At 52.9% G+C, this 27,716-nt stretch overlaps 2 protein-coding genes across 2 annotated transcripts; both read left to right on the top strand.

Moving 5' to 3' along the window:
- Positions 1 to 7,157: 7,157 nt before the first annotated feature.
- CCDC40 (coiled-coil domain 40 molecular ruler complex subunit) lies at positions 7,158 to 19,987 on the top strand (the record flags this gene model as incomplete). Its single annotated transcript, XM_082491984.1, has 19 exons — positions 7,158 to 7,256; positions 7,977 to 8,108; positions 8,501 to 8,666; positions 8,867 to 9,024; positions 9,548 to 9,631; positions 9,720 to 9,939; positions 10,783 to 10,940; positions 11,821 to 11,943; positions 12,336 to 12,457; positions 13,202 to 13,445; positions 13,554 to 13,736; positions 15,042 to 15,287; positions 16,057 to 16,270; positions 16,812 to 16,981; positions 17,105 to 17,196; positions 17,796 to 17,916; positions 18,569 to 18,757; positions 19,010 to 19,168; positions 19,725 to 19,987. 19 exons carry the CDS (start codon positions 7,158 to 7,160, stop codon positions 19,968 to 19,970), a joined length of 3,126 nt encoding a protein of 1,041 aa, XP_082348110.1. The 3' UTR covers positions 19,971 to 19,987.
- Positions 19,988 to 20,295: 308 nt separating this feature from the next.
- GAA (alpha glucosidase) lies at positions 20,296 to 27,683 on the top strand (the record flags this gene model as incomplete). The annotated part of the gene is made up of 19 exons (XM_082492059.1): positions 20,296 to 20,670; positions 20,750 to 20,895; positions 21,260 to 21,425; positions 21,827 to 21,923; positions 22,007 to 22,126; positions 22,270 to 22,388; positions 22,530 to 22,661; positions 22,819 to 22,929; positions 23,102 to 23,215; positions 23,337 to 23,421; positions 23,544 to 23,661; positions 24,052 to 24,185; positions 24,319 to 24,470; positions 24,725 to 24,873; positions 24,972 to 25,113; positions 25,341 to 25,439; positions 25,601 to 25,765; positions 26,212 to 26,364; positions 26,829 to 27,683. 19 exons carry the CDS (start codon positions 20,296 to 20,298, stop codon positions 26,886 to 26,888), a joined length of 2,637 nt encoding a protein of 878 aa, XP_082348185.1. The 3' UTR covers positions 26,889 to 27,683.
- Positions 27,684 to 27,716: the final 33 nt, after the last annotated feature.

Raw genomic sequence — 27,716 nt, 5'->3', positions numbered from 1 at the left:
ACAGCACGTGCGTACCGCTGTCTGAGAAGGAAGAGGTCTCCCATCAATCCTACAACTCAAGCAAAAGCCTCCAAATGCTCTGGATCTGTAACATCACCTCTATGTTTTAAAGATGCTAAAGTACAGAATCCCAGGATGTTTTCTCTGCAACAAAGAAATATGAAGGCAGTAAAAAAACACATTTTAATAGTTACTGTGGGGAGGAAACAGAAAAGTAATGCTTGTCACTGAAAATTGCCCATTAAGGGAACAGCTCAGCGATGCAGAGCTGCCTGATGTATCACTGTCCTGGGGATGTCAAAGAGAGTCAGAGCAGACCCTGGAGGATTCCTTCAGTGCAGAAAAACTGCTGAGACCATGACATTAAACAAGGGGCCACTGCTTCATCCACAGTGACCACTGATCTCCGAAAAATCATTAATCCAAACAAGTTAATCTTGTGCTTACCAATTTTTGGCATAATCTTGCTATGCATTTGAGGGCTTTGGGTTGGGGTTTTGTTTTGGTTTGGTTTGGTTTGGTTTGGTTTGGTTTTTGAGCAGTGATGGTTAAATAGAGATTTTTCAGAGATAAGTGGCAATGTTCAACAGAGCGGGCAGACTCCAACAGCAGCGTAAGGCACGCCAACTCAAGGCAAGCATCTCCTCTATCAATAGGTAACTTCAGCTAAGTGTGGGGTATGATCCCCAACTAACCCCTGAGTAAGTGTTGTACTCAAATGAGACGTGCTCCTCATCGGGGCTGTTGATGAGGAGCTCTACAGTGAATCCGGAGGGGCGACACCAGCCATAAACTGCTTAGCAGACAGATCAGGACGAAGACTTGATGTGTTGAAACAGCCGGCGGGTCTTGCACAATGCAATCCCACAGAGAGCCCAACACAATTCGACGCAGAGCAGGCTCTACCTGCTGCTACTGCCCCTACCTGGGAAGCAGACCATCGGAGGCACGGCTGTTTCCGCTCTGCCAAAAGTACATGAGGAGAGGAAACATCGACTTTTATTCCTTTGTATTTACATGGCCTTACTTGCTTGTGAACAGGCCAGTCCGACCTAGCACAGACCGTCACGGTGCCAGCTCCAGGGGTCACGCGTGGAGAGATCAGCTCAGTGTGTTCCTGGTGACAAGTCCCACACCACGGTCTGCAGAGCATGCAACGGGGTAGCCAGGAATAAAAAGAAAAGCAGACAGGCCCTGACTTGTACTATCAGGGGCACTGTGTGCAGGAAACATTTAGGGGCCTAACGCAAAGCATCATCAAACATTGCATAGCTCTGATTTCTTTAAACACGGTTTTAATGGTATCTCCAGAAAAAAGAGGAAGCAAGAAGGCAGCGAGGGCAAACAGAAACCAGCGCTTCCCAAAGAGCAGAGCGAAAGCTGCAGGGAAGGAAAATAGCTGTCCTGATTCTGACAGATTTGTACATACAGAAGATTGCAAATGAGACTGCCAAGTAGTTGACAGAGCCTTCACTAAAGGACAAACTATTGGTTTAACTGGCAATCGCTAGATTTGTCAGCTTGAATCACAGCATAAGCAGTTTCTGCATTGCATTGCATTCTTTGCTGGAACTTGACAGAGAAGCCTCAACCCTGCTGCGCACTGTGCCCAACAAGTGTTTTGGTAAGAGGATTACTTTGCAAGTCCTTCACATCCATGTCTCCTTCTGGCTCCAAACATAACATGTATCTTCACCTCTCAGCCCCAAAAACCAAACACCAATGGAGCCATATGCTTGCTCTTGTCCAGATGGCCAAAACACACAGTACTGTTTCAGGCTCTGGGTTATATCTCGGAGAAAGTAATTTGCCTTAACCATATTTAAAGAGCAAGCCCCCTTTCCTCTCATTGCACCCTGCAAGCACACAGGCGGTAAAATCTGCTGCAGTTCCTCCTTCCCACCACCAAGTTACACCACACCATTTCAACACAGCATTGAGGGAGTCGGAAGCAGTGACATGGAGCAACCTGTACAGCACCAGAGGCTCTGAGCCTCCGGCACATCTGATGAGGGTCATCCGTTCCCACCACCTTGTGTAGGCAGCACGGCGTGCTCAGCTACGCCCCGCTGCTGTCAAGACTGAAACCAGCCTGGCTATCCAGAACTTCAGCCATGTCAGCTATTTCATCAGAACTCTAAAAGCACAAAACCTGCATAGGCAAAGGAGGAAGGTGGTACCAGGTGGCTGTGGCTGTTGACCAGGGAATGCTTCCTCAGAGAACATGAGTGAGCTTTTCCTGCTGAGGACAGCAGATGGAGACGCACGTATGAAAGAAGAGCTCGTGTGATGTCCTACTGCAGCTCTCCAGGGGCTCTCAGGAATGCAGGCAGAGGTGCAGGACTTCTCTGCCAACAGCGGCAACATTTAATTAGCTTTTACCTAGCAGAGAAAGAACAAAGCAACAGGTAAGAGACCAAAAGCTGCTCCCTGGAAAGCAGGAGGAACTTAAAAGGAAATACCGCTTTGATGCTGCAGAACACCTGCTGCTTCAGCACTGCCTTGATGTGGAGGTGGACGGCGCTGCAGGTACGCACACGCACCCACAGGTTGGAAAGAGGAAACAACATCAACAAAAAAGACAGGAGGTGAGGAATAGGATGTCCTGCCAGCATGGAAATTTAGTCTTTTGCCTTTGTCATGCAGAAGAGCTACGCATCAGAAATCAGAGTCCACCACGATGCTGCAAATAAATAACCAACTATACTGCGATATATAAATATCACCAACAAGACTCAAATTAATCATTTCACTGCTGCCACAGGCTAGGGAATTCTGTGTAGCTTTGGTTGCAGCATTAAAGAAAAACAGATGCAAGTCACTGGACAGTTTCAGGGAGAGCGACAAGAGCGATCTGGGGCATGGAAAAAGATTGCTAAGGGAAGATTAAAGAAAGGGGAATGCATTAAAAGTCTTCATATGTGTGAATTGTCACTGCTGAAAAAAGGAAGAGCTGTCTATGGAGGACAGGAGGAATAGTAAGGCAGCTAAACTGAGGCAAGGAATATCTAATTTAGTCATTCTAATAGCAGGGATAATGGTGTACCAGAACAGGGCAACCTGCAGAGGCCATTTCCATCACAGGGGTTTCAAAGACAGGCTGTAGAAACAGACAGGCAGTCAGCCCCAGCTAGGACCAGATGACGGACTGGACCTCTGAAGGCTGTCTAGCCTACTTGTACAACCCCAAAAGTCTCTGAAACACAGCTTGTGAACGTGCCTCTCCTTCCCAGAAGACAGGAGTTCATACAACACAAACCATCAAGTAAAAAAGAGACCAAATCTGCAGGGTTTGCTCTGTTCTGAGCCCTCTTCTGTCTGGGACAACGTCTGCACACACAGTCCAGGGGGCCTGGGTCGTGCGGAGAAACGGGTATTGCTGCGGCCTCTTGTGCGCGCCCGGGAAGGCAGGCGGGAATCATCCTACAGCTCAGTCGGCATTAAATTAGCACCATTAAAACAAAAAGTATTTTTCATACTAACTTTCTATTTATCCCCTGATCTGAAGGGATTATTTTCAATGTGGCAGAGACAACCCAGCTCTCCAGAAGCTGAGGCACTGAATTAGCTGATAAGCTCTTGCCGAGTGCCAATATTTATTAAGCACACATACATTTTCTTCTCCCACACATCAACTGTCGCCACTAAAAATCTTTGCTACAGCTACCGAGTCTGTTCGCGCAGCCCCTGGCTGCTCTCCCAGTCAATGCCAGCACTTCTCAGCTAACCGAGATCTCAGAAACGCGCTGGGGAGCCAACTCTTGAAATTACCCCAGGAGCCTCTTCACAAGGGCCTGACCAGCTCCAGCCAGCAGCATCTCAAACAGCACCGGCTGCTCGCTTCCCATAGAAATGCCCTTCCCCTCCTCACAAACCGATAAACAATAAAATCCTGTTTGGCTTGGCAGATCGCACCCGCACCTTGGCAGACGCTGTTGGACCAAATGTTGCTGCCTCCGGTCGCACAGGATTCCTGTATTCTGGCAAAGGAGGGCAACGCAGGGCTCCGGCACGGGCTGGAGCGCATTACTCCCTGTGTGTGCAGCACACGCTGCTGCCAGAGCGGTTCACGAGCACGCAAGGCAGCAGGGCTTCTCTCTCAAATAAGTTTAGCCTATAGAGGCACATGACAGCCAGCGCTTTGGGGCCGGCTGCAGCCGACAGGTCACAGTGCTGAGCGCCGTCTGCCTGGCAGCGCGTCTTGCGGCTCCAAGGGCAGATTTGCTGTGCAAGAGTTTAAGAGCTTCACAAGCGAAATAAGCCAAGCTACAGGGCTCTTGAAGCGAAACGTGAGACCTACAGCGTGTCTGGGCACAGAGGAGAAACAGGAGCTGTCAAACGTCGGCACCAAATTTAAGCGTGAAATGCCTTAAGTAGGAAAAACAGGCTTTTTTTCCTTTTTGCCCTTAATAACTTAAATTTGGTTTTACATATTTAAGGAGCACAGAGTCACTGCACCGGGGAGGTCTCAAACACTGTGGAAGTTCCTGCCTCCTCCTCCCCTTGGGAAGCGCAAACGCTGGGTTTGCATCTCTGGCAGCTCCAGCACAGGTTGGAGCGCGCTGGAAGGCAGAGCCACCGGAGACGGAGTACAGGAGCCCGGGAGGCAGGATCGCAGCTTCCTTCTAGTCCTCCGACTGGATTTTCTGTGCCACTCTCAGCTAGTCACTCACTTGATCTATACCTCTCTATGTATACACGAGAGCCCTTGTAACGACCTTCCCTTTGTATCGCAACACCTCCACATTGGGGGGGGAGGGAGGAGAAAGCTTTCAAAACTACTCGCTATTAGCTGGAGCTATTTAAGATGACCTAGCCAAATCAAGGAAAAAAGTTTACCATAGGGAGCCATTCTGAAGTCATCCCATTTCATGGGGAGAATTATGTAGGTCACCAAAAAGCCTTTCATTGCTGACCTGCTGGTGCAGCAGTGGCACACAGAGAACAGAGTAAAGGGAGAGTAACAGCAGTCACCAGCGCCGGCGGAAACCCTGACACTCGCACAACTCCAATTCCAGTCACTTCAGTGGCACAGATCTCGCTCAGATGCATCTCAGCTGAGAAGGTAAAAAAGGGACAGCAGACTAAATACGGCAAGTTTGTGACTCAGAGATAAAAAGGGAAATGAAATGCTATCATCGGAGGCTGCCGGCTGCTCCTAGCCACACCTGCTTGGGTATAGAAAAGCAAACAAGAAGCCTACCACCCCTCCAGCACTAAAAGTCAAACCACAACACACGTTTTAGTGCTGAGAAATTATTTGTGCCATATGTCCCTCTGTTCCAAGATTAAACGTCATTTCGTATTGCTTAACTACAGTGCTTGTGCAGTAGGTAATGGTTTTATGGCTTTTTATTTCCAATGTCCTGTAGCTGTGGCCTGATAACGCTCACAGTACCAGATCTTTAAATATCAGCAGCTAAAAAATCCCAGGAGCCTGGTTTCACAGCTGGATCGATGAACTAATTGCAAAGTCTTTCCTTAATACCACAGACATCAGACCACGCGGCTCTGCCCCACTCTGACGCTTCGAAATAGTCTTTGCCCTGCCAGAGGCAGGACCGTGCCTGCAGGCAGCGACGGCAACGCTCTGCCCAGCCCGGCTCTCCAGCTTTAGGCCAACCACACAGCGAGACGCGCAGAATAAACCCAGATATTCAGCAAATCCAGCGCAGAGTCAGAAAAGCAGCTTTCAGGGACTTCTCCGTTTTTAGCCAAGTTATCACCAGAACAAGAACGAGCTTCTCTACGACTGCAAACTCAAAGGCGGCTTCCAGAAAAGAAGCAGTGAGCCCTGAGCTGTCCGGCTCTTAACATTTCTACTATTTTCTCTTAAAAGATCTTTCATTTTTCTTATTCCTATTCAGAGTGGCAACTAAGAAGATCATACCTTTGGAAGACAAGCTAGCGGTCGGAGCACCGGAGCGAGGGGCAGAGCCGGGAGAGGAAGCAGCAGAGTGATTTTACAGAGTGTCAGCGACACCGCGAGCAATATATCAACATCTAATCCCTGCCCCGGAGCGCCTGACCGCCGTACATCAAATGACTGCCAAGGATCCCGACCATCCATCTTCACGACTCTGCTGACAGCAGAACTCAGCAAACGAAGAGGCAGATATTGGGGCAATTTGAGAGAAAACCACCCCCCCAAAAGTAAGGAAATCATAGAAATGCCCCAAGCTGTACAAAAGAAGACAAAGAGTGGGATCAAAAAATGGACGCATTGTCAGGGCAGGACACCCGGGCGCCTCGTCCCCGGGCACGATCCCGTGTGACAGCCACAGGCGTGAGGCGCAGCCGTCCCGTGGGCCCGCGGACGCGGGTGGGCCGGGGCAGCCCCCGCTGCCGCCCACCGCAGCCCGGCCCCGGCCCGGCCCCGCCGCTCAGCGCGCCCCTGGCGAGAGACGCCCCCCGCGGCCCCGGCGCTTTTACCGGCAAAGACGACCCCGAGGAAACTTCTGGCGGACGGACGGACCGGACAGGCCCCGGGCGGGCTTCGAACCGCCGACCCCCGCGCCCCCGGCGGGCCCCCGCTCCGCCCGGCCCTGCCCGGCCCGGCGGGGGTGTGTCCGCGCGGCGGCCCCGCCCCGCCTCGCCCCGCCCCCCGCCGGCCTGACCCGGTGCTGCCTCCGCGAGGGGCGGGCAAAGAAAGATCCCGCCAGCCACCAGCACACCCCTCCCGGTCCTCAGTGCCGTTACCTGCTGGCCCGCACCGGGACTGGCGCGGCCATGGCGGCCGAGGCGCCGCAGGCCTCGGCCGCGCCCGGCGGGCTGAGGTGGTGCGGCCCGAGGTAGTGCGGCCCGAGCCCCCCCCCCCTCAGGGGCTGAGGTGGTGCGGCCCGAGTGCCCCTCCGCGGGCTGAGGTGGTGCGGCCCGCAGCGCTCACGTGACCGGGTGTTGACGCGTCGCCTGGCAACGGGAAGATGGTGTCGGCGGCGGGTGAGTGCGGGGCTCCGCCGCGGCCTGGTGCTGTCCGGCCTGGACCCGCGGCCCAGTACCGCCCGGCCTCCCCGGTCCCCAGTGTGCCCGTGCCCGTGCTCAGCCCCGCGGCGGAGGGGCGGCCTGCAGGCGGCGGGCCCCAGGGAGCCGCGCTGGGACTCACTCTCTCTCTCTTCTGCGGGACGCTCTGGTTGCAGGCACAGCCCAGCCCCAGCCCCATGGAGGAGGCCCTCGGTGCCGCAGCAGAGGGATCTGGGGTGGAATTCGGCTCCGCTGAGCGGGATATCATCAGAGTTCCGTCGCATCTTGCTATGGAGGTGATTTCCTTGGAAACGTTAACAGGGCAGCGTGTTCCCACACGTTCCTTACAGAGCGACATCTTTGTGGAAGCAGTTTCAATAGGAAGAACTAAAACAGGCATGCAATTATTGGAGTCTTTCCCAGTGTATATAAAAAAAAAAGCCACTGAAAAGCAGATTTAGTTGCAGTCCCGTGTGTCAGCAGCATCTTGAAGTATGCGCTTCTCACTCGGTTCTTAGCACCTTTCTGCTGTAGGTGCTTTGAAAAGGTAGTTATTCACATTTCATAGATGGGCATGCTTGGGCTCTATTTTTGAGGTTTGTTGGTGATAAGGTTTTTTTCTTCCATTGGTACTGCACATTATTCAGTTTGGCAAATGATGATAAGGGATAAAACAGTGTTTCTTTAAAAAGAAAGAAGATAATAATTTGACTACTTATAGTGCAAGCTGGAACGCTTTCTTTAATAAATCCCTAAGGGCTGGATTTTTTTTTTTATAGATGTGAGCTGGAAACACATGTGAAATTAAAAGTGGCGTGTAGAATTTTTGTCAGGATCTTTACTATCTTAATGTTAGCTGGGTGACCATTTTTTGTGAATGAGATTAAACTCCTAAATTAAACTTCTGTGCCCTGTGACAAAAAGCAGTTGTTAGAATACCATAGCATTAACATTAAACAAAGTACAAAACCCGTTAGAATGCCGCTATTCTGCGTTCTGCCTGTGTTATATGCTAGGCAACAGAAGCAGAGACCGGGAACGACAATGAAGAGGAAGAGTCTGTTCCTCTGGAGGACCAAGAAGAGACATTTCTCCCAGCAGAAAGAGTTGTCTATGGAGTTACAGAGCTGTTGGTTAGTTCTGCAGAAGTGAGACACTATAATAACATACATAATCTTATTCGCAGAATGCATGACCAATATTTGTAACTTCACATTCTCCTGGTGCAGTTTTATTGCTGCAAGCACAATACCAGTCAGAATTGGAACAGAGAGAAACTAATTGGTCAAGCATGAAGTATACAAGAGCTCTGATAAAACTGGAGAGTTTCCTTTGTGCTGTATATGTGTAAAGTTTTTTTTTTTTCAATTGAGTGACACAGCTCTGCCAGTATATCTGTGCGCTGATTTTAGAAGGTGGCCCTCTTGTTGATTCTTTGTCTGCATTGTTCAAGTCTCATGATGACAAAAATAAGCATATTTTTAGGGGCAAATAGAATTAGATTGAAAAGCTGTTTCAGGTGATGGATTTTATGTTTCAGGAAAAATCTCCTGAGTCGTTCTCAGACATTGTGGAATTAGACAGCTGTCATCCTCAATTGGGTGACATGGAGCAGCCAATAACAGAGAGAGGAAACCCTTCCCATACGTCTTCAGGAGCTCCTCTGCAGGCATCGGCAGGGGAGTTGAACAGCTGCGCAGAGTCAGGTACCATTCAGTTCCTTATTAATAGTACAATACTTGATACCATCTATCAAGCACAGTTTCTAGTTTTCTCCCTTTCTCTTCATTGTTAATCCAGCTGGAGGCATAATATTATGAAATCTAAGTCTTTATCTCTTTCATTTTGGGGGGGGGATGGTGGTGGGGTCCAGGTAACATTGGAGAACCTATTTCTCTCTATTCAGAGTCTGCCTTTGAGCAATTCGGTCAGCTTACTGGTGAGCATGGTGACCAAAGATGGGAAAAGGAATGGCAACAGCGTGGAGCTGAGGAACAAGAAATAAGCGGAAGAAGTGAGGAAACTGTAGAAAAAACAGAGCTGGTTGTCTTGGATCCAGAACATGTGAGAAGTCCTCAAGTCTTGTCACTCTTCTTTGCAGACTTACTATTTTTATTTGTATAAAATGTGCAAGGTAAATTGTAAGTAGTGGCTTAGCTGTATGCTAAAAGTACATGTTTAAAAATAGCTTTTGCAAAAGTACTAACTCCTGCATGTGTCTGCTCCCTCAATATTAACCTCGAAGTTGCAGGTTCAGAAGTAAGCAACATAGTGGGCAAATCTGATGCTCTTTAGTACTCCTGAAGGAGAAGTACCTGCAGCAAGAATAAGTAGATGGATTCTCAGATGTAGCTCTTCTGATATGTTTCTGACTTTCAGATATTCTCAGTATGCATTTCCTCATGTCAACAACTACCTGCTATATAAACCTTCTCACTTGTTACAGTGAGTGTAGCTAAAATAAGAATGCAAGTGTCTATGGCAGAAAACATGATGTTTCGTTTAATAGTGGGAGTAGCGGTAAGGTTTCTTCATAATTCATTTACACAAGCATGTTAAAGTTTATCAATATCATACTTCTTTACAGCCCCTGATGAGGAGATTCCAGGCTGCCCTGAAGAATTACCTTACGAAGCAGATGGAAAAAGTGAACCTAGAGCTTCAGGAACTGGTATACAGCATTCTTTCTTTGCCTTCACACCACAGCCCATCCCTGTCCAAACTGAAGTGAGGTAGCTGATTTCCTCTTGTATTTACAGAGAACAGCGACAAAGAAGAGCAAAGTACAGAGAGAAGAGCTCGGGGTGATTCTTTATGGAGCACAGCAGCAGCTGGCCCATCTGCAGATGGAAGTGGAGAAGAGCCATGACCGCCATTCTCAGATAGCCACAGTGCGTCAGCAGCTGGAGGAGGAACTGGAGGGCCTGAGGCTTACTTACAAGAAAATGTGTCAGAACACAGATGATGAACGCAAGAAAGGTGACTGAGACAGTCCTTTTAATATTTTCTACTTCTAGTACTATGTGTAGAAATGAATTTGAATGTAAGTCAAGCATTGGATTGAAAAATACAGTAAAATTTGTCAGGAATAATGCGCTCACTGAAAATTTTAACAAATGTTCCTGGTTACCATATAATATCTAGTGTTTCTAAGATCGTGTTGATATGTTGTACTTCTAAGAAAGTCTTTAAGGCTAAAACATAAACTGTTCCTGGCAGGTAAGCTGTTCTGAGACTTAGCAGGAGGAAAATTCCCATCACTCTGTTATGTTTGCCTGTGCCTCTGTAAGGGTGTGATGAGATCGCAATGGTCATAGGTCAATAGGGGCATCCAGGAGTATGAGCGCAGCATCCGTGTGGCAGCCTATCCCAGCCAAAGAAATGGACTTGACTCGTTCTTTTTGTGTTGCAGGCATTTGGATAGGAAACAGTAACACAATTTCAATATTAAGGATAGCTGAGCATTAAAATAAATTGCCTAGAACATTTTGCAGGTTATTGAAAAAATTAGAGAAGCATTCAACAGACTGAGACAGTTCTTTTTTGGGGCAGAGGAGTGGGATTCACAGCCTCCTGAGGCCCCTTCTTTCATTTCCTGGGATTCTGTCTGCTGGGAATCAACAAATTGCTAATCGAGATTTTTAGCTTTGCTTGTGGAACTATACTCCACAGCTGATGTAAGTTCAGGGAGGAAATTCATATCAGAGAGGTACATGTGCGAGTTTTGTTTTGGGTGCTTCTATATTTCTTTCCCTTTTATCTCTGTTTGAAGTGTGTGTTTAAACATAATTTTTGTAAATATTTTTCCTCCTGCCTCCCCAGTTTCTGCAATGCAGACCCAGGTTGAAAACTTGGCCTTGCATCTCTTCTACATGCAGAATATGGACCAGGATATGCATCATAATATTTTACTGATGAAACAGTCGACAAAGAAGGCTGAGGCAGAGAAGTTCCAGGCTGAAGTGGAAAAGAAAAAGCAGGTATCAAGTAAAACTGCTTTAAAGTAAATAAATAAATACAGAGCACAGTTAGTGGTGAGTCTTGGAGGACATGCTGCCATACCAGAAAGAAGGGTATAGCGACTGAACCATGGGAGAAGTGTGGGGATATTTTTCCCAAATAATTGGGGGAAAAACACCCACAACAAAACCAAAAAAACCCACCCAAACGCCTGCAAAAGCAGGCTTTTCTGAAAATTAGAAGAATCCCCACCACTAAGTAGTGGTATATACTGCCCAAAGGTTTTTGACAAGCTTATACTAGTAAATCACTCTTCACTCAAGCAAAGGAGGTGTCGGGGCAGAAAGATATTTAGTAAAGAATTATCATATGTTCAAGTATCGTGAATTATTCTGAGTCACAATGAGTTTCAGAGTGAGAAGTGAACTTTGAAAATGAACTGAGCTGGTTGGTGTGCTCGAGCTCCCTCTGCTGCCCTCTGCTTGCAGCAGGACGCAGACATTATTATTAATGCAGAATTGCATGCAAACAGTTGAAATCAAATGGATTTAGATGTTTTTTAACAAAGGATTTTAAAACATAAAGTAATAAGATTCCCAGCTGCTGGAGAGGTGTCACGATATAATCCATGCTGACAGGAATGGATGCTGCTTCAGACCTGAAGTATCGATTTACTACTGCAAATGGAATAATAAAACATCAGCAATGAAGGTCTCATTCACTTGAAAGTTGTCACGTTCATAAGCCATTTGTTTATGAATGGAAAAGTTTCAGTAGGAATCCAATTAATCCAGTTGCTGATTTAATCCCTTTTCTAGCCTATGTTATTCTTGTAGAATATAGTTGGTTAAGACTGAGATTATATTGCTCATCCCAAACTGTTTGGCTTTGACTTTTTAGGATCTTCTAGTAGACCGCTTAACAAGAAAAACCTACGAACTACAAGAACAGATAGCTCTGTTTGAAGCTCAGTTTGCGGCCCAGGCAGAGGACACAAAAGTAACTCGGCAAGCAGTAAATGAGGTAAGAGGGTGCTTTTTTCGCTTCTGGTTAATATTTCCCTCTGGAAGGACTGACCCCTTTGGCACATGCTCACGTGGTATGTACAATCTAGGCCAGAGCTGTATGGCTTGTTCCTGTTTGCAGGAATGAAGACTTTTTTTTTTCTTTTTTTTTTTCTCCCTTTGTCCTTAAGAATCGCCTGTAAATCACTTCCTCACACACCTTCTCAGCACTTTTTGTTCCTTGCAGACCTATGCTCTGTGGTCTGGTGTGACAATAAACCAGACACATAGTAGTTGAAGCTGTTCCTGCCCAGCGTATTATGAACAGAAGAAAAATATTGCATTGTAACATAAGTTTGGTTTCACAACCCAGTATAGATTCATCCTGTCTACCAACTCTCTCTTCCCTAGGCGTGTATGGAGGTACAGGCTATTAACATGGAGAAAAAGCGATTGATGAACCACTGGAATAGCAGCTTGGCTGGAATGAAGCAGAGGGATGAGGCCTATGTTGCCACACAAGACTTGCTGAGGTATGGTGGCTGAAAACAGTCCCCGGAGAGACCTCAAATCACTTGGACAGGAGGGATTATAAAAGGGGCAGTATGTCTTCTGTCAAGTTTATCACTGTATGTGCAGGATATGTCAGCCAGAACAAGTTCGCTCCTCTAAAGCACATAATAAGGTTAAAGGATAAGAAACACAGTTCTTTGTTACTATTGTCTTTAACCAAAACACAGCTCTCACTCAAAATGTGTGGGGTTTTTAAAGCTGTTTAGAGTTTTTCTATTCATATTTTATACCTTTAAAAGAGTTTCTTCACCTTTGCAACATCTCTCAATCCACAGAGCTAGACAGCAAGAAGGATTTATCTACCACTTTCTGTTAGGATTTTGTGATGCCTTTAGAAATCTTCAGGAAAACCTTCCTATTTTTGCCAAAGGAAGTGTTTATTTGGTCTGGAGTCTTAAAGCTTGCCTGATTCTCTGAGAACAAACAATGTGCTTTTATATGGTGGCGTCCTGGTAAGAATGGGGGGTTGGGGACAAGACTGAAAGAAGGAATTAATTTTCCTACATACATTTGCTTTTAAATCTTAATGTCGCCATCCATCTTCTGATCACTCTGCACTGTCACAGCAGACGAGCCTTTATAAAGATCTGCCTTCTTGGCCAGCTGTTGCTGCAATAGTATGTTTGAAAAGAGGAATTTGTAGATGACCGGTCAGCACGTGAATCAATTCCTGTGGTGATTTTCTGTCCTCTTTGCCTCTCCAGCAAGTACAGGCATGACCTCAAGTCCCTGGAAATGGACATCCATGGCTGTAGAAAGTCGATCAGGAAGGAGGAGGAGAAGAATGAGTTGCTTGTCACCACCCTGAGCCGTTCAGAGAACGATGCCAACGTGACAAAGAAACTGATTGCCCAGTGCCTTTCAAGGCAGGAGGCCTTGAAGGTGGAATCTGGCACCTATACTCGCATTCTCTATGAGACAGAGCAGGCCCTCAACAGGACCAAGATGGTGAGAAGAGATACTTGGAGGAAGAGTACTTTTGAATTTGACAGGGGTATTTAATCCCCTTCCCCAAACAGTTGTAGTGATCCTGTCTCTGTCTTCCTTACCTTTTAGGATCAAGGTGCTCATCTGAATGAGTTGCTGTCCATCAGTAAGGATATAGAGAAAAGAAATGATGCCAAAGAGCGGATGGAGAATGAAATCATGGCAAAGGTTCAGGACCAGATGATGTCCAGCAAAGCCACAAAGCACTTCTCACAGCTGGCGGCAAAACTTCATAGAAGAAAAACTGATCTGGTATGGTATCTCTTCCATTTGGGAGAGCAGGGAAGGAAACGGCCTAGAGCAGCGTTTCTCAAGTGTGTTTTGTCAGTGTCTTCATTTTGGCTTTCAGGTCGGTAATTGGAGCTCTGCTGGGTTTGCAACTTCAATTTAGTTCTTCCAGTGATCTTATTGCAGGATTCTGGTGCATGCGAGAGTGTCTCCAAAAAGGCCTGGCACAAAACATACTAGTGTTTCTTTACTAAAAAAAAATGGGGCAGAATGATGAATCCTGGGAGTGTTGCCTATAAAGTGGTCCAAGTTCTTATGTATTGCAGGAAGGCAGCGGATATGGGGTACTTCTATACTCCACATTAACTTATACCTCTGTACTGCATCACGGAATGGGATACAGGCATGCTCTCAGTTTCTAAGTAAGGATTACAGTCCGAGGAATAGTCAAATCAGACCCACAGTTCTTCATGGCATAAGTTGCTCTCTTTGGGAGTGTATAACTGGTACAGATAGAAAAACTAGAAGATTCAGCATAGTATTTATCATACCGAGTTGTGTGGGCTGGCACTAACACAACACGCTCACACCTCTATTTCTCTGGGTTCCTTCAGCCTGCCCCTGAGTTTTTTTAAATCAAGGGCGTATCTTAAGTAACTGGAAGGCTTCCAGGGTTGGCTTTCATTGTGAGAAAGGCCTCTCCAGCCCGCTCTCTGACAGATACACAAACAGGTGGATACTCCGCTTTGACTCCTGTTAGCATCTGTGTTGCACAGCAGAATATGGTGCAGAGACTACAGCCTTGGAAAAAAGCAGACTGTAACCTCTCGCAGTGTGGTCCGGGCCGTGCAGAAGTAGCAGACAGGCTTTTGAAAGTTACCTGGCGGCACTCATACTGCACTCAAGCAAAAGGCCCAGCCACGCTTGCTGGCTGGTACAGTGATTGTTAGGAGAGGAACATGTTTGTTAGGTATGGTGGAGAAGGTACAATATAGTAATGTCCTACTACTGTTAGCCAGGTAACTAGAGACATCTAGGCAGGAATATAATTGCAGAAGTGACGAGTGTGCTGTCTTAAAGGGTTTGGGGATGTTTAGGCTCCTTGATGCTTTTCGACAGCCTTACGGCAGAGGTAAATATTGCTATCTCCTATCAATAGATGGAGAAACAAAGGTACAGAGAGGGTAAGTAGCTTATGTATGGCTTGTAGCACAGACCTGAGGGTAGAATCTAAGTCCCCCGACTCCTGTGCTTTGATCAGTGGGCATTACAAATCAATGAGCTGCTGTTAGTGACAGTAATATGGTTTCTGTCGGTTTATATTCCTAGGAGCTGCATTTTTCCAAGGTTGAGAATGATATTGCCCAGGTTATTCTGAATTCAACTCATACCAACTGCAGGCTGACAATTCTCCAAAAAACACTTTGTGAGCTGGACAAGGAAATAAAAAATGTCCATGATCTGATCAGCCACAGTGAAAGTAAGATTGCAAAGTGCAGCGTCCTGATTGAGAACAAGCGAGGTGTCATCAGCCAGTACAACAAGAGGTTGGAGATGATTCTTTCTCAGCAGGGGGTATGTACCTTTACATTGCAATCCCAAACTTGATTTTATTCTTTGTGGTGACCACAGATGCCCTTGATAAATGTAACTGCATAAATGCTGGATGGTTAAAACTTTCAGGCATCACTATTGTGATTTAAAAGCTGCAATAGTTAATATAAATGTTTACATTTGTCAAACAGTTCTTAATGCATGTGAAGAGGAGCTGGCATTAGGGAACTCTTGTGAAATGAGGGTGTGCCTAGCACAGGTTTCTGCAGGGAGTTGTCTACATCTGATGGAAACGTTGAATGACATCGATACTCTGGGAGTAAATAGGACCTCATTATAAAATCTGCAAAGTCTGACAAGGGGAGAATGGAACAGGCAGGGTGACTTAAGTTGCTTGATGGTTGGCCCCATTCAGATGATACCCAGACCTGTCCCTAACACTGTGAGCTGTGAGATCTTCATGGGTACCAATGCAAAAATGAGTACTGTGGCGTACACTTGGCAAACTTCTGAATGTCCAGATGTACCTGTTGTAGGAGCTTAGGAGCCCTCTCACCACAGAGTCTGAGAACCTTTCGGGCTTCTGTTGCATTTATTCCTGTGAGGTCAGGAATGAGTCCCATCCAACTCGTGGGAAATAGAAGCAGAAAGTAACTAACTGACAAAGTAACAGTATAACTGAAGTATTTAGTAGGAATCTCAGCAGTTGGACCAGCCTTCTGCAATGATGCTATAAACAAGTGCTCCAGCAGCTTCTGCCTGATTTATCCCAAACCTTGCCCTTGTACAGGGGCAAGAATTGGGACCATTGGAAATTGAGATCAACAAACTAACCAAGCAGATAGAAGAATATAATTCTGAGGTGATGACGCTGCAGAAGTACTGGCTCAATCAGCAGAAAGAGTTGGTCAAGTTAACACACGAACGGGAGGAAAAAATAGCCTCCTTGGATATGTTAAAGAAACAGATTACAATAATGCAGCAGAAGAAAGTGCGCACTGAAAGTAAGTCATTCCCTAACTCTTTCTTAAAATGTTAATCTGTGAATGGAGAAGAAAGGGAGCGAAGGCTTACAGACGAGTAATGCTAGACCTTCACCAAAGAATGCTCTCAGTGCTCCTCTGTATTTGTGAGCAATACTGCAAATGGCCCCAGTACTATACTCGGGGGCTAAGAGCCAGGCACCTGTGGTTTTGCATGTTGTTATTTCCTATAATGATTGATCCTGCTGTCTTAACTGACACAGTCAAAACCTAAGCGACCATGTCATCTGTTACACTTCTTAAATAAAGTTTGCAAATAGTTGGTAGGTAAATGTCCCCACCAATGATACCGCTTCCCTTGATGAAAACCAACTCTTTTCCACAGTAGTCTCTTTCAAAACCTTGATATTTGGGGTTGTGGAAAAACGTTTTGGCTGGGTGTGTTGGGACACAAGTGGCTCCACATGCAGTGTTGGCCGGTCTAATAGCAGTTTGTCACACCTTGCCTGTATTCAGCCCAGTGTTTGTGGGAGTTTTAAGACTTTCTTCTGTTCACCTGTAGATGAAATTCAGCAGGAAACAAAAGAACAGAAGGACATCGAACGTCACATGAGGAACATGTCAAATGACTTGATAAAGTTGAATGTGCTGATCAACAAGAACAACAGCAGCTTTGAGGAGCTGCAACATGGCAACATTATCACAGAGAATGAGTTTATACGCTCTCTGAAGGTACAGACGCTTGACACTTCATTTCCACGTCTCAACCCCCCATGCAGATCGGAGGCAAACAGTGATCCTGTAAAATTTTCTCAGTCTGACAACATTGTGTTGGTTTATGCTTCCCAAATCTAGGCAGCAGAAAAAGAATCAGTTGAGATGCAGGAGAGACACAGTCAACTGACTGAGGAGAAGGAAAGACTCCTAAACAGCCTGGTGGAAGCAGAGTAGGTATCAGAGAGATTCTTGCTTTGTGCCACAGTCTTTGAACTGTTGTGTATGTGTCCATGTTACCTTTCTTCTCCAGTCATCAAACTGCACCAGTGCCAGCAAATATGGTTCCGTCCTTAAAGAAGGTGAAAATGAGTTTAATGAATTTTTGAAACACAGAAACTGAAGGGTGCTTTAGCCATCTTTGGCATCAGCAAGAGCTGAGAGGATGTTGGCTTTAACAATTCCAGCGTGCTTGTGCTGGATGTTGCCAAGATCTGTGTGGGAAGACTCTGCATGCTGTCTCCTCTGCCAGTAACTTGGAGCGAGTGTGCTGCATCGGGCAATTAACTGGGGCCCAGCAGCCCCCTGTCAGTCTGGGCATGCTTGTTTGTACAGTCCTCTTGCCATTTTCTAAATTGCGGAGCTTCCTGTCTGATTTCACGTTGCTCTGTTGCTGCCCTTTAAGATTTTGCATACAGGACGTATAAGTTTCTGCTGAACCATTCAGCTCTATGTTCAGCTTCGATCTTGGGAGTGTGCTGCCACTGATGCACAGAGAGAGCATCCTCTCTGTTGCTTACAAAGGCACTGCTTTCCCTTTCTGTCACTGAAGGCATCAAATCATGCTATGGGAGAAAAAGATCCAGCTGACAAAAGAGATGCGTGCAGCGGTGGATTCTGCGACAGGACAAGGCGAACTCCAAGCCATGAGAACAGAGATTCATAGGATGCAAGTAAGCCACTGGGGAAGAGGACTGAGGAGGGGAAGCTGCACACAATGTGTTTGGCTTTGGACTTGCTGAAACATAAGGCAGGAGAGATGAGAAACAGGCTGGAGAAGTAGCACCTCCAAGGCCATAGCAGTATGGGAAATCTTACCACCCTGCAGCTAGATTGAATTAAATACATCCAGCATGCATGCACATTATGCGTTCCTTGTACATGCTATGTAATAGACTGCAGTGGAATCTGGATATATGTGAGACATCTATTTAAAATGTGATACATCTGCCACCTTGTTCTGTGACCCCAATTTATAAGTAAATAAATACTGATTACTAAATATTGCATCATCTTAATCACTGGTTAGGGAAGTCTTCTATCTTGTGGCAAAGCACCTCTTCCCTTTCATTCTCTGGATGCTTCTGCTCTTCTGCTTTTGCTAATGAGTTGCAGTGAAACATTTTGAAGATTACTTTATGTGAGTTGATAATCCAGCCCTCTGCCTTCCGGATCCACACAGGGCAAACTAGGTTTGGATTTAGAGCAAATTTGGCTTGCCAAGGATCATTTGTCATGTGTATCTGGTTTATGATGGTGGGATGTGCCACGCAGAAGACTTCAGTTTGTTATTTTCAGCCTATTTTATATCTTCACAAATGGCAGGTCCGCTATGGCCAGCTGATGAAGCAGCAGGAGAAGATGATTCGTGATATGGAGGCATCTGTTTCTCATAGAGAGGCGATAGCGATTCGTGGAGAGGGTCAGAACAAAACAGATCAGAAACGAATCACCAAGGGTGACTTCCACCGCAAGAAACAGGAGCTGAGAAAGAAGATCAGTGAAACCCAGAAGGTGAGCAAGTAAAGCAGGGCTGCGAGAGTTCACGTAGCCTGTATTTGCCTTGTAATGAGCACCAGTGCACACTTAGCACAGACACCCGGGGTGTCGGTACACAGACCCTGCACCTGCCCAGGTACAGCACTCATAGGGGGCAGGCTTTGCAAACTCATTAAAAATAAAATAAAATAGTTCTGGGAAGATGGCTGGGAACGCAGCTGAACTAAAGAACCAGAATCTGCCATTTCCTCCTCTTCCATTTACTAGAACACTCAAGACTGCAACAAAACCATCCTGGAGCTGGAGAGCACCCGAGCATCCCTTAGTGCCTCCTTCTTGGAAAAGCAGCAAGAATTGTGCAGACTGCAGGCTGAGTCCGATGGCCTCGATTTGGACACAGAATGCCTTCGGAACAAGAAACGATGGGTGAGCGCGTCTGCTTCCTTGCAGCAGGCGAACCAAACCTGCTGCTTGCTTCTGTTGCCACCCCCTGAGCTGGGCGTGCTTGGCATGTGATTTTAGCAACACTTTAAGTGATCTGAGCACATTTTGAGGGCTCCGAGTGGTACTGAGCTGATGCTGCCGTTGTATACTTGGTGAGGCAGCATTCATCTGGAAACATCAGCCAGACATCATTTGCATCTTGAAAATATCTAGTAACATCTGTGAGTGCCAGCTGGCTACTCATGTTACCAGTTTGAGGGCCAGCTCAAGGTCTTGAATGACCTCCTGCGACATTTTTAACTCAGTGAAGCTCTGTCCTGGCAGGGGTTGCCTTGGAGGTGTGGGTATTTCTCTGATTTATGGAAGTCTGTGCCATGACTGTACTCAGACGTGGGATGCTGTTTAGCTGTTAAAAAGGGTACTGCTGTGAAGTCCCCATTATAAGAAGCCCTTCAATTTCAAAATATGACATTTACAAATCCTGTAATTTTCTTAGTTCTTTTCTGTGTGAAGTAAGTGCCGTTGTTGCTTTCCTCAGAACCTTTTGGAGATTGTGGCCTACCAGACACGCCAGAAGCATCTACAGGCACTGAAGGAAGGGAAGTACGCTCCCCTGTGCCGCACTGAACAAGCCTGGAGGAACGAGCAGCAGAAACTGCAGGACCGGCTCCGCACCATTAATGCCATCATCCGCCAGGTCGGGCAGGAACATCCCCAGCACCAGCGGCCTCTCCAGTGGCTCGGGCAGTGCTTGGAATCCAGGCTCGGCTCGCAGGAAGCCTGACAGAGCCACAGACACAATACGCACAACCCTCTGCTCTTGGTGGAGGAGGCTGCAGCTTCTCCTACTAAATAAATACACAAATAAAGCTGCGTGTGCTGTAACAGCCGTCGCTTGGAGGCGGGGCTGAGGGGGCAGGTGCCGCCCTGACTTTGGGGCTCCCCCCGCGGCTTTTGCCCGAGCTCCGGCCCGGGGCGGGGGCGGCGGCGGCTCCCGGGGCGGCTGCGGGAGGCGGACGGCGCCGGTTCGGGGCCGGTCCCGCCCCGCGGACGCGCCGTGACGTGCGCCGGTCCCGCCGCGCCTGCTGGGAGCTCGGCACGGCGGGGCCATGCCGGGGCCGGGGCTCGTCGCCGCCGCCGCCGCGGTGCTGTCGCTGCTGGTCCCCGCCGCGGCGCGCAGCCCCGGGGCCGCCGGCTGCGAGGTGGCCGCGGGCGACCGCTTCGACTGCGGCCCCGAGCGGCTGCTGGCGCGGGCGGACTGCGAGGCGCGGGGCTGCTGCTACTCGCCGGCCGGCCCCGGCCCCGGCCCGCCCTGGTGCTTCTTCCCCCAAGGCTACCGGAGCTACCGGGCGGAGAACCTGACGGCCACCGCCAGCGGCTACACCGCCCGCCTCCGCCGCGTCGCCCCCACCTTCCTGCCGGGGGACGTGGGCGTCCTGCGGCTGGACCTGGCGCTGGAGACCCCCACCCGCCTGCGCTTCACGGTGCGGCCCGGCCCCCCCCTGCCCCCGGGTCGTGTCTCGCCCCCGGCCCCGGCCGACCCCCCCCGTCTCTGCCCCGCAGCTGCGGGACGCGGCGCGGCAGCGCTATGAGGTGCCCATGGCCACACCGCGGGCGAGCGGCCGAACCGCCGCTGCGCTCTACGGGCTGCGGGTCAACCAGGAGCCCTTCGGCCTCGTCGTCTACCGGCAGCGCAGCGGGCAGGTCCTGTAAGTGCCCAGTCTGCCCCGAGCCAGGGCGCGGGCTCCCCTCGCCTTCCCCGAGGGACTCGGTCTGGAAGCAGGACCTGACAGCGGCCACAGTGATGCGCGGGGTGGGAGCCGGGGTGCAGCGGGGGTCACTGGGGACGGCAGCGGGGCGGCAGTCAGCGGCTGCGGGGCCTTTGCTTTGACCCCCTGTGCAGTTCGGTGGCTGGGAAGGGGAGCAGGAATCCCAGAACTCATCCAAAACCTGGTTTTGTGTCATGTGGTGATGAACATCTGTGTCCCTGCCCAGGGCTGGCAGCCCTCCCTCCTCCCCAGCCACTGGGCATTGCCGGGGCTGTTTCCCGGAGCCTCCCTTTCTCTCCGGCAGGCTGAACACCACCGTCGCGCCCCTCTTCTTCGCAGACCAGTTCCTGCAGATCTCCACCTCCCTGCCCTCCCGTTTCATTTCTGGGCTGGGGGAGCACCTGACGCCGCTGGTCCTCGACACAGCGTGGACCAGGGTCACCCTCTGGAACCGGGACATGGCGCCCGTGGTACGGAGCGGGGCTGAGGGGAAGGGAGACGGCTCATCTGTGCTGGCAGGGGCGACCCACGGCCTCTTATGTTGTATTTGGGGCTGGGGAAAGGTGTCTGTGCTGGTTGAGCTCTGGGATGCCTCAGCCCTGGGCAAGCCCATCGTCCCCAGGTTGGGTTTGTGTCCCCTGGGGCTCTGCTCTGCGCTGCTGGGGAGCTGCTTCCCCCCGAGCAGTCCCGGGCTCTTGCTCGGGGCAGAACTCTGCCAACTCGGGCGGTGTTTGGGGCCACAAGCCCTGGGTGTGCGCCCTGTGATGGTGCTCCTGGCCGGCGGCGAGGGGCAGGCGGGTGGGTGGGTGGTGGGTGCTGTGCCAGGGTCTCTGGCGGAGCCTCGCTGGCACCACGCTGTGCTCTGTTCCAGCCACAGGTCAACCTCTACGGCTCCCACCCTTTCTACCTGGTGATGGAGGACGGCGGTTCGGCCCACGGTGTCTTTCTGCTGAACAGCAATGCGATGGGTGAGTCCTGCAGAGGTGCTGGGCGTGGGCTTGGCCCCCAGCCCCATCCTCAGCTTGTTCCTCTGGTGTTCGTCCCTCCCCAGATGTGCTCCTGCAGCCCAGCCCGGCTCTGACCTGGCGCACGACGGGTGGGATCCTGGACTTCTACATCTTCCTGGGCCCCGACCCCAAGAGTGTGGTGCGGCAGTACCTGGATGTTGTCGGTAGGACTGAGCTGCGGATGGGGGACATGGGTGCTCCTGCGATGGCTTGGCCGGGGTGCTGTGAGCGGCGTGGCGTGGCCGGCGTGGCAGAGCGCATCTGTGGGTGATGGTGGTGCTGATGCTGGGCCACCTCCTGCTTCCAGGGTTCCCCTTCATGCCCCCGTACTGGGGCCTGGGCTTCCACCTCTGCCGCTGGGGCTACTCCTCCACCGACATCACCCGGCAGGTCGTGGCCAACATGTCGGCAGCCCGCTTCCCCCTGGTAGGTCTCAGCTGCTCCCTGGGAGCCTCTGCCCGAAAGCTGCTGTGGGGGGACTGATGGGGAGCCTCTGTGGGGCAGGGGTCCCATGGCAGCGTGTGGGGGGCCCTGCTCCTCCCCGAGCACCGGTACTGCCATCCGCAGGATGTGCAGTGGAACGACCTGGATTACGCGGATGCCAAGAGGGATTTCACTTTCAACAAGAAAAGCTTTAGGGACTACCCAGAGATGGTGCAGGACTTCCACCGCCGTGGCCTGAGGTACATCATGATTGTGGTGAGTGAAGCCCTTGGCCGTGCCGGGGCTCCCGCAGGGGTGGGCTGGCACCGGGGTTTCCGGCTGCCCCAAGGGCGGTGATGGAGCTTCCTCCGAGGAAGCGGGGGAGGCTGTTCCCTTCCCTCACTGGTGAAGCCCCGGCGTTGTGCCCCGCCAGGATCCCGGGATCAGCAGCTCGGGGCCTCCTGGCACCTACAAGCCCTACGACGAAGGACTGAAGCGGGGGGTGTTCATCCGAAACGCCACAGGGCAGCCCCTGATCGGGAAGGTGCGTGTGGGGAGCAGCCCCAGTCCCCGCGGGAGGGGGCTCGAGTGGGGCCCTGAGAGCTGGAGAGGAACAGCCGGGGAACGGCCATGGTGGACAGTGGGGTGGCACGCGGGGGCTGTGGGGCGCAGCAGGTCTTTGCGGGGCTTTGCCCATTGCTGCCTCCCTCCCGCAGGTCTGGCCAGGCCCGACGGTCTTCCCAGACTTCACCAACCCAGAGACTCACGAGTGGTGGCACGACATGGTGAAGGACTTCCACGACCAAGTGCCCTTCGACGGCATGTGGATTGTGAGTGGCCCTGGCAGAGCTGCCGGCTGCGGCTCCCCGGCTCCTGCCCTGCACCTCTGCTGGGCCCTGGTGCGGCAGCGAGCGCCTCCATTCCCTCCCCCCCCTCCCCTTCCCTCCCCAGGACATGAATGAGCCGTCAAACTTCGTGGAGGGCTCCCAGGATGGGTGCCCCAACAACAGCCTGGAGCAGCCCCCCTATGTGCCAGGTACGGGGAGCGGGTACCAGGCTCTGCCCGGGGGTGCGGGGAGCCCCAGGGGAGCCGGAGGAGGCTCTGGTCCCAGCTGAGCGGGCTCCGAGCTCGCCCTCGCCACCACCTCTCCCGTGCAGGTGTGTTTGGGGGACGCCTCCAAGCCGGGACCATCTGTGCCTCCAGCCAGCAGTACCTGTCCTCCCACTACAACGTGCACAGCCTGTACGGGCTGACCGAGGCCATCGCCTCCCATGAGTAAGCCCGGGGCTCGTGCCGCAGCTCCTGCTGTCCTGGAGGACGCACATCCCTGGGGAGAGGGCCCTCCCCGCGCTGCAGCGTGGGCAGTTTGGGCATGGGGGGCATTTGGTGGGTGGGCGAGGGTTTGGTTTATAACACAGTGCAGTGCCCGCTGCGGCCAGCCCGGCACTGGAGGGGGCTGGAGCTGGTGCAGTGCGGCCGTGCTGGCCCCAGGGCTGGCGGTTTGTGTCTGGAGCACTGTCCCATGTCACCCACCCCGTGAGCGAGATGGCACTGGGCGTCTGCCCCAGCATGTGCCAGCTCTGTGCGGCTGCTGGGAGCCGCTGGCGGGGGGCTGAGCCCCCTCCCCGGCCAGTTGGTGCTGAGATGACCCCGTCCTGCCCGCAGCGCACTGCTGAGGGTCCGCGGCAAGCGCCCCTTCGTCATCTCGCGCTCCACATTCGCTGGGCACGGGCGCTATGCTGGGCACTGGACAGGGGACGTCGGCAGCGACTGGGAGCAGCTGTATTACTCGGTACCAGGTAAGCTGCGGGGTGCTGGGACCGAATCCACCCGTGCTTCCCCCCTGTGCCTCCCCCGCAGCTGGGGGCTTCTCCGTGGGCTCTGTCCCCCTGGTGCCACTGAGCCCCGATGCCCTCTGCATCCCCTCTGCAGAGGTGCTGCTCTTCAACCTCTTTGGGGTGCCGCTGGTGGGTGCCGACATCTGTGGCTTCGCGGGTGACACGTCCGAGGAGCTGTGCGTGCGCTGGACCCAACTGGGCGCCTTCTACCCCTTCATGAGGAATCACAACGACCACGGCGCCCGGGTGAGTGCCGGGAGCCCTCGCCCCGCGGGGCAGCGGGCAGGGGGCGGCTGGGCGGGAGGCGGGGGTGGGTGCTGCGGGGCTGTGCGAGGCGCGGCGCTGCCCTGCCTGCGTGGGAAGGGGGCTGGCGCAGCTGCGGGGCTGCGTGCCATCAGTGCCGGGCTCATGCCACAGGGAGTCCATCCCACATCCCCAAAAGGCGCCCACTGGTACTCCGTTCGCGGTCCAAGCATCCCCCTTCGGCCTCTCCCCTGCAGCCGCAGGAGCCATATGCCTTCAGCCCGGCTGCCCAGGCCGCCATGAGGAGCGCCCTCCGCCTCCGCTACTCCCTCCTGCCCTTCCTCTACACCCTCTTCCACCGGGCTCACTCCGCCGGGGAGACGGTGGCACGGCCCCTCTTCCTCGAGTGAGTGAGTGCCGATGGGCACCGGTCCCCACCGGGCTCAGCGGGAGGTGGGTGCAGGATCTCCCTGGCGCTGCGCTGCCCTCCCCGTCCTTCCCCAGGTTCCCCAAGGACCCCAACACCTGGGCCGTGGACCGCCAGCTCATGTGGGGCGGGGGGCTGCTCGTCACACCCGTGCTGGAGGCAGGACAGACCAAAGTCAGCGGCTACTTCCCGGCGGGGACGTGGTACAGCCTCGCAGGGGTGGGTGCTCCCCCGCTGCACCGCGGGGCTCTCGGGGGGCTGCGTGGGGGCTTCGCTGCGGGGCCCTGCATTTGTCCCTGCGCCCCACCGCTGGTACCGGCCCCCCGGGGCTGTGCTCGGGACCCTCATCTGCCTTCGCCTGTGGCCGTTGGAGGGCCGTGGCGGTGGGCTGGGACCCCCTTGGGCACGCTGCACCTTACGCCTGCTCTATTTTTGTTGTTATTTAGGACTCCACCATCCACAGCAAAGGGCAGTGGATCCTCTTGCCAGCTCCCCTGGACACCATTAATGTCCATGTCCGCGCAGGGCACATCCTGCCCCTGCAGGTGAGCCCCCTCCGCGCTGCGGTGACGCTGCTGTGACCTGCCTGGCCAGCTCCTGGGGCAGGGCTGAGGGCTGCGCGAGCCGTGAGCCTGCGGTGCTCGGCCGGGGCTGGGGGAAAGCGGCTGTGGCAGCGCTCAGAGCTGTGCCGGATCCTGTGCCGCAGGAGCCTGCCTTCAGCACAGCCGAGTCCCGCAACAAGGGGATGGCCTTGGTCGTGGCGCTGACACCGGACGGCTTCGCCAGGGGAGACCTGTTCTGGGACGACGGGGAGAGCTGGCAGACCTTTGAGAAGGGGGACTACACCGAGATCCTCTTCTTGGCCACGAACGTGAGCGAGGGGGCACTGGGGCACGGGTGTTCGCTGCCACGTGCGGGTCCCGGTGCCCCTGGGGCGCGCATGGTCACAGGCAGCACCGCGTCCTGGTGCAGCCACGCTGTGTCGTGCCGAGAGTGCCAGACTGAGCAGCTACAGCACTGCGGTGGTCGGGTGGTGGGTCCCACGGGGGCTGTACCCCCCCAGGAGCCCCCTTAGGAGGGGGAGAGGCTGCACGGAGGAGCTGGCAGCTCTCTTCTTGCACCCGCAGCGGATGCTCTCCAGCCCCGTCCCTCTGATGAATGGCTTCGCCCCTCTCCAGTGACCGCAGAGCACCCTTCCCCGGGGCTCGGTGCCCTGCAGAGAGGCAGCGCGTGGGCCAGGGCACGTCGAGAAGCCGGGGCGCGTGCGGGGTGGCTGGGACCCGGGAGCGTGGGGTGACAGCCCCCCTGTCCCTGCAGGGCGCCGTGCTCAGCCAGCTCCTGCGGGCAAGCGCCCACCTCGACGGGGTCCTGCTGGAGGCCGTGACTGTGCTGGGCATCACCAGCCCTCCCCGGCAAGTCCTGGCCAACGGTGCCCTTGTGGGCGACTTCTCCTACCGCAGCGACACGCAGGCCAGTGCTCGTCCCCACCATGGGAGGGGGCGGCGGTGGGGGGGAGCTGCCGGCCAGCGGCTGGGAAGGGACCCGGGGCTCATCCAAGGGGCTGGTGGGGTTTGGCCCCAGCGATGGCACGGTATCCGCTTTGTTGTCCCCGAGGGGCATAAAGCCCATCACGGGCCAGGTGGGTGCCCTGGGGCGGGGGCAGGATTAGGGTGTGCAGGGGGGTGAGGATGGGGAGAGGGGGCATGGAAAGGGTACGTGGCGACAGGAGCTCTGCGAGGAGCAGTGGCACTGCTCTGCTCCTGGGGCTGTCTGCCATGGGCGCCCTTCCCGGGGGGGCTGCGGGACCGGGGCCGTGCCAGGCTGCATCTCTGCATGCACCCCAGGGGGGCAGGACGCCCCCCTTGGCTGTGACACCCCCCTGGGCTGCGGCCCGGCCGGTTCTCACCGTGCTGACCCTCCCTTCTACCCCTCAGGTGCTGAGGGTCCCCGTGTCGCTGCCGATGTGGGAGCCGTTTGTCATCGCTTGGTCCTGAGCCCACGCCGGACCCGCGCTGCTTGGTGGGGAGAGGCACTGCTGCTCCCTCGGCTCAGGGGCCAAATCCGCCCCCTCCTTTGTAGAACCAGAGCTGCTGCGGCTCTGCCCACCCAACGCGGCTGCTGGGCTCGGGCTCGGGCTCTGGGCTCAGGCTCTGGGCTCGGGCTCCCTTCTGGCTGACGTGAGTTCATCGGAGGTGGGTGCATTGGACTCGCGTCGCGGGGGGGTTGCACAACCCCTGGGGATGGGGAAACCCTCATCTCCTCCAAAACGGGGGAAGAAAAAACCCCAAGTGCCTTGTGAGACAGCAAACCTGTTAACATGCGGAACTGGTAACCTGTTGAGGGACTGCGGGGAGTCTCCCGGCTGTGTTTTTGGGGAGGGGGATCCACGCGGGGGGGCGAGGGAGCAGTGCTGGGAATAAAGTCACTGTTTGCTGGGAGCAGCCCCAGGCCGTGTCCGTGCCCCCCTCTGCCGCTGCCTGTCCTGACAGTGCTGCTGAGCCCCGGCTCAGCCCTCGCCCCACAGCGGGGACCCCCACCGGGGGGGTCAGCGCTCATTTCCCAGAGCGCTGGGGGACCCCTGCCAGGTCCCACAGTCCCAGCCCTGCCATGGAGCCCCTTGGCCCGTCCGTCCCGCTGGCCCTGGGGCCTCCAGCCCCGGCCCCCACCGTGCAGCTCTGGTCGAGCCTCTGCGACGCAGGGAAGGGGCAGACGCCCCCCATCACCCCTGAGCCTGCGCACCTCGGGGGCTCTGGGCACTTTGTATATTTTATTAAATTAAACTGTACCCCCACCGCCTCCTCGCTGGTACCCACTGGCCCCTT

The sequence above is a fragment of the Vanellus vanellus genome, assembly GCF_965231255.1.
Source record: "Vanellus vanellus genome assembly, chromosome: 17".
Lineage (NCBI taxonomy): Eukaryota > Metazoa > Chordata > Aves > Charadriiformes > Charadriidae > Vanellus > Vanellus vanellus.
The sequence above is the reverse complement of the archived record's forward strand: the minus strand, read 5'-3'. Positions and strand labels throughout refer to the sequence as shown.